Source organism: Musa acuminata, chromosome BXJ3-7, assembly GCF_036884655.1.
Source record: "Musa acuminata AAA Group cultivar baxijiao chromosome BXJ3-7, Cavendish_Baxijiao_AAA, whole genome shotgun sequence".
NCBI lineage: Eukaryota > Viridiplantae > Streptophyta > Magnoliopsida > Zingiberales > Musaceae > Musa > Musa acuminata.
Window position 1 is genome coordinate 4,029,383 of NC_088355.1, and position 20,783 is coordinate 4,050,165.

General features: G+C 39.7%; 2 protein-coding genes across 3 annotated transcripts; both read right to left on the reverse strand.

Moving 5' to 3' along the window:
* Positions 1 to 862: 862 nt before the first annotated feature.
* On the reverse strand, positions 863 to 6,113 carry LOC135642753 (protein PHOX1-like). Its single transcript, XM_065159156.1, has 3 exons — positions 3,432 to 6,113; positions 2,401 to 2,617; positions 863 to 1,329 (listed from the first exon to the last, which is right to left on the reverse strand). Exons 1-2 carry the CDS (start codon positions 5,314 to 5,316, stop codon positions 2,505 to 2,507), a joined length of 1,998 nt encoding a protein of 665 aa, XP_065015228.1. The 5' UTR covers positions 5,317 to 6,113; the 3' UTR covers positions 863 to 1,329; positions 2,401 to 2,504.
* A 1,161-nt stretch (positions 6,114 to 7,274) lies between these two features.
* LOC103990555 (synaptotagmin-5) lies at positions 7,275 to 19,985 on the reverse strand. Of its 2 annotated transcripts, XM_065160281.1 has the most exons (13): positions 19,709 to 19,976; positions 19,195 to 19,301; positions 19,060 to 19,108; positions 18,776 to 18,896; positions 17,860 to 17,981; positions 15,333 to 15,434; positions 15,177 to 15,251; positions 14,975 to 15,054; positions 14,741 to 14,891; positions 14,441 to 14,671; positions 8,184 to 8,483; positions 7,994 to 8,107; positions 7,275 to 7,845 (listed from the first exon to the last, which is right to left on the reverse strand). In XM_065160281.1, exons 1-13 carry the CDS (start codon positions 19,811 to 19,813, stop codon positions 7,699 to 7,701), a joined length of 1,704 nt encoding a protein of 567 aa, XP_065016353.1. In that variant the 5' UTR covers positions 19,814 to 19,976; the 3' UTR covers positions 7,275 to 7,698. The 2 variants fall into 2 exon arrangements, with proteins under 2 accessions (XP_065016353.1, XP_065016354.1); XM_065160282.1 differs by lacking the exon at positions 14,441 to 14,671 and having other exon boundaries at positions 19,709 to 19,985.
* Positions 19,986 to 20,783: the final 798 nt, after the last annotated feature.

The window sequence follows — 20,783 nt, forward strand, 5'->3', positions numbered from 1 at the left end:
GTTTCGGCGACGAGTTCTCATATTTATAATTGGGCTTCGTCACTCGTATGCGCAACATTGAGTTCAGCAATAGGCTTCACCCAAGTCAGGTTTGGACTCCTCCAAGTCTTAGCTCATCGACTCGATCGATTCAATGGAGGGGAAAATTACATCTATACCCTAATTATTTTGTAGGCAAACCGGGTTCGGATTTGGGTCATGCAACAGAAAATTTGAGTCCGGAATTAAATATGGGTCAAAAAAATGCAATTGATTATAACAAATTAAAATAAGATCATTATTATAATTTGTGATATAAATTTAACTACATTTTAAATGATAATTTATGATAAAAATAATTATTTTATGAGAAAATAAATTAAGAAAGTCTTTTGTTGCGAAATCGTGGAAGAAAGACAACAACGAAGAAAAGAAATGTAATTAGAAACAGTAATAAATAAAATAAAATTTCAAAATTGTGAACATATAATAAGTGTATGACTAAGAATATGATACCAAACAATTTTGGAAAGGCTCATTAAGAGGAAAATTAATACATTCATTTTATAATTTTGGGTAAAATTAATGACCCAAACCTACACAAATTTTGAAATGAGGAAGGAATCAAATATCATGATATGCTTTGGAATAAATATGGAAATAACTTCTCTAACATTGAGATAAAACATTTAAAATTATATCTTATGAGGGCAAAAAAAAAAAAGTAACTGTATGATATGTGCACCATGACAATTTGGAATGCAAATTCCATTTAATTCAGCTCATGCCAAACTACAATATGAGTTAGCTACCAAAAACTTCAAAGTCACATTATTTCCTTCACATATTTCCAGGCCTGCATTTGTAAGGGCAGCCATAGACAGACCATAAATTACCAGAGTAATTTATTCAAATTATTTTTTTTTCTGAAATGAATAACCTGTATGTTCGATACAGACCAGAAGCATAATGGTCAAAAAAATGAATATGCAACAGATGAAGAACAAGACTTTAGCACAAATGAATACTAACATACAATATGCTAGGGAAAACATTAGAAACAAAGAATCAAAATTCTGCAACCAACATGAAGAGGGCTGGTCAGGCTCTCAACTCCATAGAAGTTATGCTCCATGAGCAAGTATCAAGACGTATATAGCACCAGGATCCCCGGCCTGGTGCATGAAAGGAAGAAAAAAGCACTCCCACACGGAAGTTCAGTTCTACGAGCAAGTATCGCCAGACCGGTACACGAGAGGGAAAAAAAAGAATTTTGCTATGACTCCGGAAACGAACTCTTCTACGCAAAAGTAAACAATTAGATGCACCGGCCCATGAACTAAAACATACCTGCAAGGAAAGCAACCAGGTTTTGTTAGGAGATGTCTCTTAAAGTATCATTACAAAAAAAGAACAGGCAAGAGTTCGTATTAGCCTTAGCGATAAAAATTCTTCTGCAGAAATCATGATGGTAGGTTAATAGCAAAGCCGGCATGTTCTGACAAACTGTTCATTGCTCTACAGGTTTATCTTATTTAAGACACAGCAATACAGGCCATTACCTATTGAAATTTGTCCTGAAAGTTCTTCACCATATATTGCAGGCTAATGGTCCAAATATAGGACAGATGTATATATGAACAAAGGAGCCAAAAAAGAATGGCATCCAATTAAAATCCCAAAACTACTCATTCTCGATGAGTTAATATGTCAATCAACTTACATGTCCCTCCATGGTTTACAGTTGATCATGCAGTTTTAGGCACTGTCCTTGCCGATCCATGATGAATTTTTATATTATTTCTACCACTACGTGTGCAACTCATAGAACAACGTAACATTGTAAGATGGTCAAGTCAAAAGCTACCACAACATTACTAAAACATTATACAGCTGGAACAACCAGCAAGAGCTAGAGTAAACTAGTTTGAAGTTAATAAATAGTGATTGTGAACTTTCAGCTACACTTATGTGTTTCGATCTTAAATGCAGTCGAATAGCTCTCCTGGTTCCTTCATGAATAATTTATCAGGAAAAACCCTGAAGAACAAAGATGATAAATACTGAAATCATAAAATTAACTGAAAGACAAATATTGTGATCTAAAAAGAAAGAAAAAAAATAGTAACACCAAATGACTGATGTTAAGATTATTTCAAGAAATTCAAAACAAACAAGGCAAATCTAATCAAGCAGATAAAAAGAACAGTATACACAAAATAAGATGGATAAGGCTAAAAGACAAGTCCTAATAGCCCCATTTTGTTAATTTCTACAGCTAACTTAGATAACAATCAATACCTTAACAACAAAATATATGCAAAGAGCTAACTTAGATAACAATACCTTAACAATATATGCAAAGCTCTTATATTTTAGATACGACTCTTATATTTTAGATACGAAAAATGAGAATACTACCTATTTAAAACACAGACAGCAGATAGCAAAATACGGTTTGATATTCTCAATAATGCCCATAAATTCTAAACTGATGCCTCCAATGTATCATGCAGCTTCGGGACTCATCGCCACAATAAAGGCTCAAGCCTAAATGATGGAACACCGCTTATCCACTTTTTTGCATCATACATCTCATTCCATGCCTGAACTATCTCATCAATCTTGAAGCCTAATCCTGCAAATAAAGAAAAACAATTAACATAGTCATTTCCATGCCAACTTTAGTCTAAGTAGATAATCAAAGTTTGATGAAAGATCATTGCTTAGGTGTCTTTTTAAAAACATCAACAGAGAAGACAAACTTATTTGGCTATCAAGGTGATAATTGAACCAAGTGTAGCGTTCCTTCTAATTACTTCCAGTGCCAGAAAAACTTGGATAGAGAGATGATGTAAACAATTAGGTGACTACCAATGCCTAAAACAAATAGAACAAGCAACAGGTAATGGATTCTAGGGAAATATGCCAAATCAGGAGCGACAAAAATATCGTGTTATAACATTCAATCAAATATTTGTCCATGCCAAATATCCTCAACTGTTCTCTTGATAATAAACTTTCAAGTGTTGCACCTATTCAAAATGGATGCTGTCTTAAGGTTTCTGATAACAGTTATACTTGGAACAACAGCTACCATGTAGCAGTAGTAGTGGAAAATTTTTTGCTAAATATGCACAAAGCAGCATTTACTAGCTTGATACCTGCACTGGTATAAAAAAAAAAAAGATATACTAACAGCACAAAACATAACATGAACAGTCCTATTAGTGATTGAAGCACTAATGATACAGATGCAATAAAGGATTAAATAATTAAAGAATAAGCAAGCCATGTTTCAAGAAGTTTTGCATAAATCAGTAGCACATAATATGTAAGATTTAGAGGATTTTAGCTATTCTCATTCACAAGTTTGGTAACGAATTTTTCATTCTACCTATAGTTAAAGAGTAAAGAAACAAGAGCAGCACTTATATGACAAATTTTTGTACCTTCTTGGGCAGTTTCATTGGCACAGTGGTTTTTTATCATAACAGAAATGTCAGTTGGAGAAGCACCTGCTAGCTTAAATTTATCTACCGCTGCCTTAAGGCACTCTTCCCACATTGGAATGCCTAATTTGAATTCCACAACAGACCGCTCATAAAGAATGGTTCCCCATAATATATTTATCTGAGACCTCATATTTGAAGCAATTTCTGCTGCCTCATCAGTTGAGGGCTCTGTGAAGTAGTCTTCAAGATCCATCTTTTGCAACAAGGTTTTTTCCTTGTTGGGTTTAGATAGTCCCTTTAACCGCTGATCTTCTATCTCTTCCCACATCTCCATTCCCCTTTCAGTATTATCCTCGGCATGGTTGAATAGCTCTAGGACTTCCGATGATGGCCACTTCTCCAAATCTGCCTTGCTTCCAATTGCATAATACCATGAAAGTTTTGTTTGCTCAAACTGTTGCAGCGCAAGCGCAACACGACCTTCATAGAAGTCAGGCTTAATTTCCAAGGCTTCATCATAACACTTTCCCGCTTTAACATACTCAGTCTGAGCCCATTCATATGCAGTTTTCATCTGTGCAAGCAGTGACTCGTTTGAGGCATTTTCTGGTAAGGACAATCTTTTCCTTGCTCGCGACATATGCACGTTTCCCCAGTTAAACAAGGCCAGAGATGCCATCTCCTGAAATTTATCCTCAGCAAGTTGAAAAATTTCCTGTGCCTCTTCGCTTGTGACTGTCTCTTCCACTGCATCTGAATATAGTTTCGTTCCCAATTCATGAAGGTTCAGAGATGCATCAGAGCTGAATCCAACATGGTTCTTGAATAGCTGAGCAAATTGCACAATCCAGTCATCAACATAAACTGAAGAGACCCTGTCATCATCACGTCTTGTGTTCCCACTTTCAGATATGCAATTATTTTCTCTGTCCAGCTTCCTCCTTGAAGAGCTGTTTTTTTCCTCTTCAAGCAAAGGTTCAAACTCAGGACTAACTTCAACAATAAACAGCCTAACAGACCCTGGCGAGTCTGCAGATTTTTCCGCCCATCTCAGCTCTTCAGATGTAGTGATTGTTACCAAATCACCCTCTTTATCCTTATATTTGATAAGGACAGCTTTCAAGCTTGGAAATTTGCTGCCAACAATCTCCCTCAACTGCAACATTGTACAATCAGCTGGTATCTGAGCCAATCTTATGTCTTCCCCAAAAACTAACTTCATGCTCTTCATAGGCTTCTCCTTAACTTCAGCATATTTCTCCTGCATATCAACTAGCTTCTTCATGGACTTGTGGCTATTCTTCATCTTCCTTGGCTTTTCTTTCACTGTCAAGGATTCTGGCAGTGGAAAAAGTGGCTTATCATCTAATACAATGCCCTTTTTCTCCATTTCCTTCTTCACTCGTTCCGAAATCTCCAATGCTGTGAGGTTGTTCGGTTCTGAACTCAAAACAAGATCGACATCTTTACAGGCTAAATCCAACCTGTTCGAGACTTCAAAACACCTGGCCCTCTTCAGTAGGGCTTTGCTGTAATTGGGTGAGACCTTGAGGGCTAGATTACACTCGTTTATTGCAAGGTGGTAATCCTCAGGGCTAATCTCCATATAACAAGCTGCTATGTTGCTGTGGAGGTATGCAAGATCAATGTGGTTCTTCGGAAGCAGCTTAGTGGCCTTCTCATACTTCAGCAACGCTGTCTCAAACTCCCGCCTCTGGAACAACATGTTGCCCTCCTCTTTTAAATCCCGAGCCATGTCGATGAATATTGTCGTATCCTCATCGTAGACTTTTGGGTTGTGCTCGTTGGATTTGCTGTGCTTCGAGTTTGTATTACTGTGTTTACTTCCTGAACTCTTCTTCTTGGCAGTCGGCTTGCCCATTTCTATTTCAAGTACAATCTAAACCTAAAACCTTTCTCAACAAAAAAGAAAATTCACTTATTTTGTTTTGATTGCTATATATGTGATCTGTAAACCAGAACGAATCAACTGTTTCCAAGAGAAACAAAGGGCAAAGGCAGCGGAATGGGAGGTGATTGGGTTGATGGGTCTTCTCTCAATCGATGAAAGGGGCCAGGAAAACTCTAGAGCACGAAACAAAAGCTCCACTTTTCCCCGTCTAAGCCGCCACAACACACCGAAAAGAATATTTCAAATCGAAAGACGGGTTTCGCTCAGTCAACAAAAACTCGATTTGGTTACAAGATCCGATTCTCCTCCCCTCCCAACCCCACCCACCACCCCCCAAAAAAAAAATCAACTAGTTGAACCACAAATCCTCCAGAGAAGACAGAAAAGACTTATCTGAACCCTTATTCGGATCACCTAATCGAGCTTTCCCGGTGAGAGAAATCTCGGTCTCACGAGGGCCGTCTTCCCCCTTCCTCCGCTTGGATTGTCGCGCTGGGGCGGAGTGAGGGAGCCAAAATTAAGGAAAATGTGCGCAAGATCAAGCAAAAAATTAAATCGACCGGATTAATAAGGAAGAGGGCTGAGGAGGTGGAGGAGGAGGCTGACAGCACAACATGCGCCGGCCAAACCGGCGAGCTGTTCTCTTGGTGGCGCGATGGAGCACATTCCCAAAACACCAATAATTTTTTAGTACCCATCTGGGTAACCGCCGACCTACCTCAGTGGGCCCCGCAAAGGGAGCCGCCGCTTCTGAAAGGTCGCTCGCACGGGGGCGGGTCAGAAGGTGCGTCCCAATATTCGAATAGGTGGGGCCCGCCGGAGCGAGCCTTAACACGACAGGGATTCGGCGGGTTGGCGGCTTTAACTGCCTTCCTTTCTTCCGACGCGCAAATGGTTGCGTACATATTTGGTCTCGAGTCGGCGGGAAGAACCGAAGGATCGACGGGTTGTCGGCTTTAATGCCTTCCTCCTTCCAACATCGGCACGTCTTGTAGTTATTATGGAAATAAATAGGTCATTTTTTATCCTTCTGTAATGTTATTTATTGCTTTGATTTCGATGCATACTTGCCACAGTTATAAAGATGCTAATTAACCACTTTTTTCTTTTAAGTATTCCGAAATGAGTTTGCATGGAGCCAATTATGTGTCAAATATAGGTTAATTATAATATTAGCTATGTAGTTAATTACTTTTAGTCTTTATATACTATAAAAAATTTATATTAACATCTTTATAATAATTATAAAAGTGAAACATATAGATTCATTTATTTTTATTATCATCGATTTTATCTTAAAAAATATGAAGATAAAATAGTAAAATAATAATTTTAATATTTTAATCAATGATGGTCGACAACGATGTCGTCAGGGGGAGATAAAAGCCGCTCTATATATATATCGATGCAGTTGTCAAGAGACACCAATGCAAATGCCAAAACGATATTTACATTAATATCGTTCGTGTGATAACTGTATATGCATCAACGCAAATGCAAAACAACCTTCACAACCCCTACCGATGCGATCATCAGTCACCACCAATTAGAACATTACAATTATTTTTTTACTCTTTATTTTTCTATTCATTAATATATAATTATCTTTTTACCTTTTATTTTTTTTTATTAATATATAATTATCTTTTTATCTTTTATTTTCTTATTTTTATTAGTAAAACTGATGTTGTTAGGTAAATAGACTAACATATTTTACTTTCATAATTTTAAAAATACTAATATAATTTTTTAAAATATAAATATCATACTATTAAAAATAACTAATTATAAATTATAATATATAATTAATCCATCATGTTTTAAACAATTGATTGGTCATGATCGATAGGTCATACCAGGACCTCATTATTTTAAGAAAAATGCAAGTCCTTAATTCCTCCATGGCAAGAAATTTGGTAAATAGATAATACAATTAAATCTCTCCTACTAACTTGAGATTTTAAGGTCAATAAATAACTCTACCAAAATTCGAACTTCAAAACTACAACGGCACATATGGCGAACAGCCGCATGTTTCATGGCACCGCTAAGTTATTACACCCTTCACCCACTCGCACAAGTCTTATGACAAGAATGTCCCGAAAATGAACAAATTGTCTGTCTACATTTGTGTAATCTACAATCCAAATGGGAGCGCTATGGGAAACAACAGACAGATAGATTGAGTTGAGCATTTTACAACCTCTATTGCACAACCTGGGGAAGACTTGGTAGCAATGAAATAGGAGAGACAGTGCTTGAATTTTTTTTCTGTACTACCTGCACAAAGACACATAAGAAGGCCAAAAGATCAGCCCTTACAAAGAGTAGAATCAGCTCAGCTTCAGTCCATTATGTGTCCCGGAATATGGGCTGCGCTGCCCACTTGAGGTACAGGTTGATCTTTCCAGATTTAGCCCCTTCTAACGGAAAACTGTCTCTCACTTCCCCTTCCATTATGACTCTCGTCAGCGTCATGATGCATCGACCCATATAGTCCTATGATCATGAATGAGATTGTTAACACATTAAATTTCTACTAACAAACATGAAAAATATTATATATGACTATGATGTGATGAATTCATCATTTGTTCCTCATGCAGATGCATAATCGTTGAGAAGATGAAGGAAAAAAGTACAATACCTTTCCAAATGTGTCGTGATCATAAACTTCCAACATAAGCATATCATGTAAACCATCTTCGACGACAAAATCAAAAGTCTGATTCCAGGTTGGATTCAAGCTTTCATTTACCACCTGTAAAGAATTATGTCACATCAAATGTTTAAAACAAATACGAGGTCTTTAATTTCCAAGAGTGCTAGGAAGTTACCCTCGTTTTGTTCTTTGTTTCTGCTTTTTTCATACGGACCACAACAAATGGATCTGCCTTTCCCATTAAATCCATTGCAGGCAAGTCTTCAGCTGAAATTACTGTCACAGAAAGGACTCCTCTCACTATGACCTCCTTTTTCCTTTGAGTTGCTGTCCGGTCTAAGTTAGCAGTATCAGTTCCATTTGTGCTACCTTTGAGAGCCTTCTCCAAGGAAGTCATAGAGAACTTCTGAACAGCAAAAGGATTTGAAAAGTCATTCTCCGTCCCAAAAGGACAAAATAGAAGCTCCACGTGAACCTGATGCAACAAAGCAAAGATATAGTTCAACGTGCTGTGATGTCTAAATGACTACAAACATCAGGAATAATTCAGAAAATTGCATATCAGGCAGACATCAAGGACTACCAGCAGCTACAGTAAGCAAGTATTTCCTACTGATATGATCAGCACTAAATCACACCATGCCAATCCATATTTGGCTCATTCTATGAAGTATGAACTCTGACAACTCTAAGATGATCTAGATAATTGACTAGTATTCTGATCCCGACTTTGCAACATTCATTGACAGGATGGTGTTATATTATTACTTTAGAGTCAAGGGATTTGGTGCTATGACATCAAGGGGTAGGGAGAGAGAGAGAGAGAGAGCTAATGAGCAAAAGCCAATTTTATTTCCCAAAATATCCTCACATCATCAGCCAATAGATCATGCATCATTAAACTAGCACTATTCAGTTAGTAGATACCAAGTATAACAATATGTTTTGACATGCTGTCACGGACAAAGTTATAAACGGGGTGTTTGATGTATTAATCATGTATGTCCACGTCTTTCGGTTTTGTTCATACTTTGCACAACATATAGAGAGCTGACAGTAGACTTAGCAGCCCCATTTTGGTGGGCTTTGGTGGCTGCTTTAACCTTGTAAACAAAGATTGTGTCAATTCAGCACTTATGGGGATTTTGGTATGTAGTGAACCATTTTGGACCCTTTGTTGTGCGACCGTTCAGATCTATCGAAGTCTATATTTGTAATTTGTATTGGCTATAGGGTGTTTACTGAAATGGTTGCTTGTGGATCCCGACTGAAACGCTTTCTCTAACCCGTTTTCTCTTTTGTAAGTCTTAAGGGACCATAGAAGATTTCGGAAAGGTTGATCTTTGCGGATGGACACACAAGGGTGCAGCACGACTTCGGCAAAACCAGCTAAGTTCGTGACATTTGGTATCAAAGCAGAACAAGCACACTTGGAAACACTTTGGCATACAAACTTGGGGGACCTAGTGGGGCTGCGTTGAGGGCAGCCAACACGTACAACCATTTACGGGAAACAGACATTGAGATGTAGGGAAATGAGTCGCTTAGAGGAGCAGGTATCCGAGATTGGCATTCAGAGGAATGGCCAACCCTTCGCGCGAGAGGCACCACGAGGACAAGCAAGTTGGAAAGAATGCGTAGCACACCAAGGTTGAGATGGTTGAGTTTAAGCTACGGCTAGACGTTGACAATCAGACTTGACGGTACTCAAGGCAAGCGGGGCACTTAGTAAAGGATGAGACCGTGCAAAGTGAGATGGGTTGCTCAGCGACCGAAAGAGTTATACAAAGCTCACAAAGGTGAGGGGAATTACTGACTCAAAGAATTCGATACTCATGCAAGGGCTTATATGCGGACGATGGAATGTTCGTGACCATCCCAAGACGGCCAAAACTCGACACCATAGAGCATTGAAACTTTCTCTTCGACATAAGAAGGATACGTCCGTTAGAGGCTGAAGTGTGCAGTAAGTTCAGTGTATTGCTAGTCTTAAGGGATGCAATGGGGGTTGTATCAGTGAAGAGTCTAAATCTAAAAAGTGCGTTTGCAGGGGCAGCACAATTCGTAGTTTATTCACCAAAGCCTAATAGTCCAAGGGGATGGTGGTCTCTGAAACTTCCAGAGGGAAGGATGCGAAGAAAAAAGTTACTCCAACTGGACAAATATCCAAGACAGATAAGTCTCAATTCTCCAGAGGGAGAATCATATGCAACAGACCACACATGTTAAGGAGTACATCAAGACAACAACTCCACAAAGCTCAACAGACCGAGCGAGTGGCGAGGAGTCATAGCATGATCTCACATAAGGTAATGCATTGCGAGATCAAGTGGGGGAGCGACCCAAGACAACACCAAATGAAGGCACACTTGGAGCCGATATAGAAATCGGACTTAACGGAGGGCTGACCCATGGAATGGTGGACGCGAGGGCCACCATTAACTCAATGCAAATCGAGCGGATCAACTTGGGTATAACTTGGTGAAGTACCCAAGCCGCATGAAGGGAGTCGGCATAGAAGATGAAACATAGAGCGGAGGCACGAAGTTTTCCTTGAACAGAGGTCAAGAACATAAACTCTTATAGAGGCAAAAGCGGGGTCATGTCGTTCCATAGGTCCCTAATTCTGATGGAGCAGACTCATCCTGAATGGTGCCAAAGAAGAAGGGAGCTTCGAAGTACGTGCACCTTATCTCGAAGAAGCATTTGATGGAGGAACTAAGGTGACTCAACTTGCGAAGACGAAGTTGGGTCAGAAGGTCTTAGCATAGGGCAAGAGGATGCGAAGCCAGGTACTCTTAAAGAATATGTTGTTATGCTGCCATTCGAGTTGCCATAAAGGAAACTGTGCTCAGCGAAGATTGTGCTAGTGGGGACAGAGACCTAGGATCCAAATAATGGTGCACCAATTTCAGCAAAGTCGATGGACTTCGGGAGCTGCTAGGCGATGGGCTGTCCTAGAGCTATGCTTCGTCTGGGTGTGACATGAGAGCGGGTGGACGAAAGTCGATTGCCAAAGGAGTGAACACAATCGAAGGTGATAAAGGCCCTGCAATGTGTTGGTAGAGTCTACACACGGAGAGATCGCAGCCCGAGTTCATCCCACAATGATCAGAATACAAGGGAGATGTCACCAAGTGGCGACATTGGGCAACGGATCATGGTGGAAAAGTTACAGGCAATGCGACACACATGAGACAAGTCCTACGAGGGACTGGATCATACGGAGGTATGATCGGGAGCTATTGGGAGCTCCACTTCGGTGAACAACACAATGACAAGAAGGGCTATGGATTCAAGGAGTAAATGTTATGGTACCGTAAAGGCGAGTCTTCTATGCGTGCATTGAATGAAAGCTTTGATCATCAGTATATGGGGGCTGTATACCACCAAGAGGGAATTCCGAATGCAAATACCGGTGAGTCTCATAGGGGGACTTGATCATGCAAAGGTATGATCGGAGTGGTTGGAGAGTTGGACTACTCCAGAGCTCATATTCACTAAAGGGAGCCCGGCAAGTCAGAGATTAAAGCCGAATAAGCGAACGTTGCTACTAAGAAAACTAAGGAGAACATAATCGACACGAGCCCAGCAACATGATGGCGGAGGCCATGTATAGGAGTTGTAATATGTCTTTTCATCGATTAAAGGGAACTGCTCGGAGAACACAAAGGTGTTAAAGCATGTGGTCAAAAGGGGTGAGGAAGCAACGACGAGTCCAGAGAGAGTTAGCTACCCAAAACCAAGCATCGGTTAGAATGAAGGTGGACTCGGTGGAGTGTCACAGTGTCGCAAAGGCAGATCTACTAATCGCGAAGAAAGGGACGCAGATGCGAGACAACGGATAGGATGCCATGGGCATGGCAGCGCCATAGTACCGTAGAGGCAGGACTTCCGTCGAGTCATCGATCCCTTGATCTCATTGAGGGAGCACTTGGTCATGAAAGCGACCAAGTAGGTGGAGAATGTAAAGGCAAACTCCAAGTATCGAGACAAGGCTGAAGGGCAGAGGCCAAGGAACTTCGTAAGAGTGGTGTCAACAAACTTCTCATCAAGATAATCGAGAGTGGAGGACTTCGGGTCGATGCAAGAGTACTCGATCAAGGAACGAATTAGGCAGTACGCGATGCTGTACCTTTGCTACTCAGAGGAGTATGCGACAGAGATGATGGAAAAGGAGTGCAAACACTTCGGGTGCTTCAAATATATGAGCACAGAGCAGGCGAAAGCTAGTAACCAACTCGATGCATTGTCACGGACAAACTTCTAAATAGGATGTTTGATGTAATGCTTATGTATGTCCGTGTCTTTTGGTATGTTCATGCTTTGTACAGCATGTAGAGGGACGACCGAAGGCTTAATTGTCTCATTTTAGTTAGGTTGGTGGCCGCTTTAGGCTTGTAAATAAAGGTTGTGTCATGTGGACATGTGTGAGAGATTCTCGGTCTATAATGGACCATTTTGACCCTTTGTTGTGCAACTGTTCAGAGCTTGTAAAGTATGTTTGTAATTTGCATTGTTTATGAAGTGTTTCCTAGAATGTTTGCTTGTGGATCCCGAGTGAGGCGTTTTCTCTAACCCGTTTTCTCTTTTGTGGGTCCTAAGGGACCATGGGAGGCTTCGGGGAGGCTGACCTTTGCGGACGGGCACGCAAGGGTACCGCACGACTTAGGCAAAACCAGCTAAGTCCGTGACAGCATGGAGTACAACCATCGTGGAGGCACGCGAAATCAAGTAACCCTTGCCTTCTCAACTCTTAAGAGAATGGGCGAAACCGAGTACCCCAGTTCTCCTATTTATCCAGTAGAAAAACTATACACAAGTTTGAAGACCCTTCGAAGAAATATAATAGAAGACATTAGTTGTCAAATCCTCACTAATGGTGATCGGTGCTAATGAGAGTAGATTGTTCGCTTCATTTCCTAATAGAATGTTAATCAAAAACGAAAGTGATGCGAACCTACCTAGAAGTGACAACTAAGTGAAAGAAGAATCGACAGGCAAATTTTGCAAAGGACCCGAAAACTTTACAAGGCGATTCTCGTTAAAGCTCCAACAAGCATCCACCCAGTTCAAGCGGCATAAGGCGTTTGACAGACTGACACATACCAAGGATGGTCTTTTCCTTCATCTGAAGGATCCGCAGGAACCAATAGGGATCAGCACAACTCAAACGATCCCACACCAAAGTCAGAGTCATTAGCGAGTTGAAGCAGCATAGCGAATCAAAGTACAACTACTCAATAACAGCGACGGAGAGTAGTTTGGAGCCAAGAGGCACGTTGCAGTTGTAACAAAAGATTGAAGACTTAGCAAAGGCGAGGAGATGCAGCATTTGCAAAGGCCTTGACGAGGACGTCGAAGGAATAAGTGGAGGAGAATGTCACGGACAAAGTTGTAAACGAGGTGTTTGATGTAATGCTCGTGTATGTCCGTGTCTTTCGATTTTGTTCATGTTTTACACAACATATAGAGGGCGAACAATAAGCTTAGCAGCCCCATTGGCTTTGGTGGTCGCTTTAAGCTTGTAAACGAAGGTTGTGTCATATGGGCACTTGTGGGGATTTCGATCTGCAGTGGACCATTTTGTACCATTTGTTGTGCGACCGTTCAGAGCTTATAAGGCATATATTTGTAATTTGCATTGGCTATAAAGTATTTACTAAAATGATTGCTTGTGGATCTCGAGTGAAACGTTTTCTCTAAGTTGTTTTCTCTTTTGTAGGTCCTAAGGGACCATAAGAGGTTTCAGGAAAGTTGACCTTTGTGGACGGACACGTAATGGTGTCACATGACTTAAGCAAAACCAGCTAAATTCATGACAATGCATTGGCATTTTTTAAGTACGCAAGAAGCAAATGACAAAGTATGTGATGTTTTATTTTGGTTTAAAAAATTAAGGTGGTCATCATATTAGAGTTGCATTAGCCTGCATTAACATTTTTCAAGCACAAGTTGTGCATTCACACACAGCATAAGAAAAGCAGGTGAGAAAGTATAAATTTCTTTTTATGGATTTCTAAAATACATAAGATATGTATTTCTAAAATAAGAAAAGCGAGTGACAAAGTATTTTTGTTATTTCTAAAATAGGAATAGATATCTGTCTTCCTTTTACTCTTACTTGACTAATTCAGGGGCATCTACTCCGCTCCCCTTGCATCTTTCCAAAAACATTATAAGGGTTTCATTTAATTAATTGGAGTTGTTCGTTGGCATAGTGTCTCCGATATGAACTTTCTTGTATCAAAGTTAGTTAGTTATTATTGCATGGACTTAAATTGCAACCAAAAAGGCCAAAAGGGTTATGGGAGAGCCCTTCTCTGTCTAAATTTATCAAGGCTAAGTTGTAAAAGCACATAAGACAAACAAAGAAGGGACAATCACTAGTCAGCAATAGAAAAGGTTGTATTTTATAATCTGTGAGCTAACCTGACCACGATCTTTCTTGTCTCTCTGAATTTCCAAATCTTTGACAAGTTTCAACCAAACATCTTTCACTTTTCCGGGCTGAAGGTCCTTTAAACTTACATGAGCACAACCAATAAGTTCAGATGGCTGTAACCCTTCATCATCATATACCTTTATTGTCAAATTCTGAGTAGATGCATCCTCAACTACAAACTCGAAATGTTCATTCCAGATAGGGTTTAAATCATTATTCTGCAAGGAATATAAAGTCAAATCCAGAAAGAAGACAATAAAAGGTAAAAAACCTGCATCTATGCTTACAATAGTTTTGCTGGTCTTCATTCTGTCACGTAAAGGGCGTATATATAACACAGCGTAGGGATCAGACTTCCCTATTATGTCCTTATTTGTCAAGTCTCTAGCTTGCACAAGCTTTACTTCCAATATACCAACAGGTTTCAGTTCCAGGTCACTACGTAACAATATGAAAGTCATTGATGTTGTAATACAAATGAAGTCGTACTTTTTCATGAAAAGAGCAAGAATATAGCATACCTGTAATCTCCAGGCACAATAGGAACAACTTTCCGTACTGGCCATGTTATTGAATCTTCGATAGCATCACGAATCGTTCCCTGAACAATGACAAAGTTCTTTAATCAGTAAAAATGTCTATGTAATTACAAACCCTTTTTTTCTATTATTTATTATGCTTTCTCATAAAAGACATGATGTGGTAGACTGGAGATTTGTAAACCTCGATTGCATCTGAAATTCCAGGAAGAGATGATATGTCACCACCAACAACTTTAAGTGTAAAGTCCAATTTTTTCTACAACAAAAACCAATGATAAGGAACACACCAAAAACTAATAACAAGGAAAATCGTGAGTTGTTAAAATTAAAATTGTACCTTCTCTCTCAAAGAATAAGAAACAGCTCCAAAACATGGAAACTCGTCCACTAGCGGTTTAAAAATCAAACGGAATACCCCTGTAAAGCCAATGTTTTTCACCTAGTTTAAAACAATCAATAGAATTGTTGTCAGTTTAAGGTTATGTAACAATTAAAAGCTCCATGTAACTTTTTTTTCAATTTTATCAATTCAAATTCTTGGAACAGTCAAACAAGGGAGAGAAGTTCCTTTTGGATGCTTGCAATTTAAGAGCAATAACAATTCCAGACATATTTATTGATTGAAGTGTTTGATTATAATCTTATGCATCAGCACATTAACAATGGAATTTGTTGCAACTTAGCTCTCTAATTTGTATTTGCATATGTGACTAAACTGCCTATCTGTGGAATCGTAGGCCAGTTGCAACACAGAACCAACCTTCCTGATATCTTCTTAACCATCATCATCCTCCGGCCACTCTTTCTGACCATACCTACAACTATAAATAACCTTTTACAATATATGGACCCTTCTGCAGCTCCTCCCAATGCCCACCAAACAATAATTTACAGGTGCATACACAAGAAACCAGATAAGTATGCCTACAAATTTCAATAGTTCAACCAAAAAGTTCAAATACATTCCAAAATGAAGCAACTTATTACGATGGAATCTTAACTACAAGTATTTCTAATCTAGGGCAACCAAAATAGCCCTGAAATTTATATTAGCTCAGCACCTTCTGCAGGCACAAGATGAATGCTATAGTGTACAATTTCTAGTCTATCTTAGGAACATCATTCCAAGATGAAGGAGCTGATGTTGATGTCTTATTTTAGATAATTCTTATTATATTACAGTTTTTATGAATATTACTCATTTTCAAGGCTTTGAGAAGTGAAAAAAGCACCAACAGTCAACAATGTCCAAGTTTCAAACAAGATAATTCAAACCCATCATTAAAATTAATCAACTTCCATATTGGTGCCATATTTACCGATAGCTGAGCAACATGTACTCCATGTTCCCTGACATGAGTTTCAGTAAGACATGGGAGTTGCTCATGCATACTTTGCTGCACATTGTTTTTCTATACCAGTGAAAGCTAGCATGCATAACAAAAGTGCCAAGACTACCAAGGTATTGACTATGCCAGCACAAAAGACGCTCAGCATATGCCCTAAAACTCGATGCATGTTGTTAGCATTCACATGAAACTGGCAGAAATTAAATCACTAGCACTAGGATAGACAATGAACCAGCAAGAGTAGGCAAAAGATGGAATCCAATCAGCCCTAAGCTTGCATTTGCATGTCACACGGCATGTCAATCCCATGGTGTATCCATATCTTGCCGAATATAACAAAGTCATACATAGTATCTAACACCTCAAGAACATAAATTCATGGCAAGAACAGAAATGTTGTATAATCTTCATCAAAATAAGCCTTGCCCGTTTGATTCCATTTAATCTTGAAACATATAAAAATGACAATATCATTTAAAATTTAAGTTTCCTTGACCACAAAAATGAAACATGCAAGCAAAAAAATGGGTTAAGCAGCAAAAAGAAAAAAGAAACAAAAATTGGCTATCTGAAGTGTATCAGTATAGGGTGAAATATCAATGCAGAACTTCATCCAACAAGAGAATAACCCATCCAGACATTGTCTGGAATATCAAATTCATTTACTCAAAAAAATTATCATGAATGTGTTTACTTTTTCCTATCAAACAAGCTCAGTGTAGACAATGGTTCAGCATCGAGAGTCTCCATTGAGGATTTTATAAAACTCTACGATCAACTTTCAACTTGACATCACTTAAAAGTATCAATTATAAGTTACTGAGCTTACCGGCTGATACCAGTATCCTTTTTTATTTATGACAGCTGCCATAGCTATCAACTTCCCTTTTCTCACTCCTCTCTCCCCCTCCGACTCTCCATGTCTGTCTCTCTTTCCCTGCTTCGCCTCCTCCCCCTCCTCCCTGTCTATGCCTCGTTACTGCCACTTTGCAGCCTTCTCCTCCCCACGGCATTGCTGACACCGCTTCCTCCTACCAATGTGTGTCTCCATATCTTCCTCATCTTCCTCCTCCTCTCCTCTGCCACCTGCATCTCCTACTCTTTCACTAGACAGACCCATACAGAAGCATACTATGTGTCGGTATGCCCAAACATATCAGGTAGCGTACCAATCCTTCCGCAAAAGGCAAAATGAATAAGTTTTTGATGAAAATTTTAACCCTCGATCAAAATGCATCCTATTGGTTGCAGTTTAGTAAAAGGGAAGTGAGAAATTTTGTATAGGGAGTACTGTCATCATGAACTATATAAAGTAAAAGAGAAGTGAGAAATTTTGTATAGGGAGCAATGTCATCTTGAACTAACGACAAACCATAGAATCAATGACACAACATGTTGGGTGAGAAGTATTAGCTTCATAGGATGAAGAATGGAGCAATGTTTATCCTTCAAGAACAATAATACAGAGAACCAATGAAAAGCAACATCTTGCGCAACAACTATTTGCTCTATTACCTGTATAGGAAGCGAAACACCAAGTCTTGTTCGAATATCAAGGATGATATTTGGATTACCATCCCACTGCAACTCCAACTCCATTGTGATTCCAGAATTATCATCCTCGATTAATGAAACACCTAAAAAACATTACCTTTTTATGACTAGTTCCATAAGCTAAAAAAAGAAACTTCATAGCAGGATAGTCAGTTACAAAAATCAACACATTAACTCATACTGTCATTAAGATCGATAGGGAAAAGTGTAACAAGCCATGCATCCCTATATATTCATTCTGGATGAAGTTATGCAATTTACAGTGTTAGAAACCTTTATCATAAAAAATGGAGACTGAAATAATAAAGACTTATTTCAATGATAACAGAGAGCAAATTTAGCTATAATCCATTTGATTTTCTGAGAACAAGAAAAATATGCCTTGTGCAGAATCCAGGTGAATTAAGAATGTATCAGCAACTTGAAAGCACTGAAAAGATTTAAGATGCCTGTTTAACTGTATAATTGGCTGATGAAATATCGGAAAAATTATCAGCAGTTTAGCCTTGGTAGCTTTTTTCTTCTTGAGAGAAAATTTCAAGCCTGCAAGATGGTGGTCTAAGAATGCCAAGCATTATTTCTGCCAAGTTCACAAACAGAATTTTTAACGAAAAGACTGTTTCAGTAAAAACAATTAAGTATGTTGAACAAATAAAACAATTCTAGACAAAAGTATTGCCATCCTAAGCTTGATTAACTACTATGGTTGCTTGGCCTCTCCACCATCCAAAATAAAGGACAAGAAAAGAAGAAAAAAATGTGCAAATGTATGCGGATTATATTACTGTATATCATATGTAAATCATAAAGTTCAACTATGAAGAGTATTGTGATTATTTTGGTTCTTATACAAATATGCCTTTGTGCCAAATCGCACCTGTGAATTGTGGAGCAACAGTACCAAGAGTAAGCTTCGAAAACTTCAGAGAACTTAAGACAGCTGACTTATATTGTTCAAGCACTGGTTCAACAGAAGTTCTTATCAGCTCGGACGCGGCCTGTAGCAATTGATTTGTCAGACTCAAACCAACTTCTCAATGTTACACTAGCAGTTCCAACTATGTATAGTTTCTCATAGTAGCATAATATATAGAGCTCAAGCTGACAAAGTTTCAAAAGAGGAACGTAAAGCTAAAAAAAAAAAAAGAACATAACGAGCACCTCATTGACATAAGGCCAGATCTTGGTCAGTTCAAGGTTGAGCCAGTTCAACTGTAAAGATTACAAAACAGGAATCAGAATATGAAAACAAGGGGAACATATAAAAAAGTTCAGCAAGAAGGAAAAAAGTAACCAAACTTTTGTCGCTGGGAGAAAACCACCCATGAAGGGTAAAATTCAGCCGGCAGCAGTTTCCGTGAATCCTCTACTGTCATTTTTGAGAAAGCTGCCACAGTAGCAGCCTGTAGCAAGAAAATTCACATTCAGCTCATCCCCAAAGACCTCGAAAGGATTACATTCTTACCTTACACCACGCTGTCGAAAATTTGTACAATTAAAAAGCTACTGTTTGATAAAACAATAGGATAATTCACATATAATTTGCATTTCCAAACCCTAGATCTACTAGTATGCTTAAATCATCATATTAGAAATCCATATACAATAATCTTCTGTTCTGTCCTGTTTTAGATCGCAGAGATACATGAGTTTACAGTCTACTGTCTCGCTACCGCGAATTGATCCACAATCTCTCACAACAGACCAAAATACATAATCTCCACGCGTTTCAATTCATTTGGTGAATGCAAAAAATTACCCACACCGTTCCAACCTGGTTCCAGATGAGACAAAGGAAAAGAACGCGTACCAGCTCGCCTCGGCGCTTGGATCGCGCATTCTCCGAGTGGGCGAAGGCCATGACGAGACCGACGCCGATAACGACCCCCAGGAAGAGGCCGACGAAGAACCCCATTGGCGGAGCTCCTGCCGCGGGCTTCCGATCTGGCAACGGGAGTCTACTACGGGAGAGGGAGGGAGGGAGGAGAGGGGAGATCTGGATGTCTTGACTAGGGTTCCTCCTCCATCGATGTGATGGGGCGCGCTTGGTTTGTCGATGCGTGCGGCCTTCTGGTCGACGGTGGGAGTCATACGCTATTCCTACCAAGGATCTGCACGCGTTGTTCCCACTTCGTTGTGCATCCGATTGCCACGTCCGATTTAACGCGCCGAGCGAGGTCCGCGCGTCATCGCGTACGATGCCGAGGGGAGATGTGGTCGGCGCGTAACAGTCAGAAACGGACGGGGTGAGATGGTGACGTGTCGGTATGATGGGGACTCGGCCTTGCCGACTGCCACGTCTCGTGAGTACCACGCGACTGCGTGTGTGCTGAAGAACTCGCCCGCGTCCGTTGCTCGCTTGTGAGAGAGTGGATTTGGTAGAAATAATAATAATAAACATTTTTCTTTTGCTTTTATTATACTTGTTTTATTGAAAGAGTTAATTACGTACACAGCCGACAAGCCACTTGCGGCCGCAACGCCTCGTAATTGATGGCGAATTGGTCCACGATGTGTAGGGTTTGTCCTCATTTGGTTGTTCTTTGTTCGAGTACTTGTCGTGGTGGGCTCTCACCGCATCGACGTCGTGCGGCGAGATTACGTGTGAGCTCAACAGTTGTCGCGGTTAACGGTGGCTCGAGTACGAGTCGGCATCAGTGCACACGTAAGATTGCGAAGTGAGCAGTTAAAGATGATTCTGACGGTTATGGTCACGTCACGTCTACTCTTTCACCAGACAACGGTAGATGATGTTGATTCGACGATCACTGGTTATTACTGTAGTCTGATGACTTTGGTACACGATCTCGTGTATCCTTATTGATATTTATCGTGATCTCGACTCATCAGTCATTTTAATCCATTAAAAAAATTATTTTTTGACT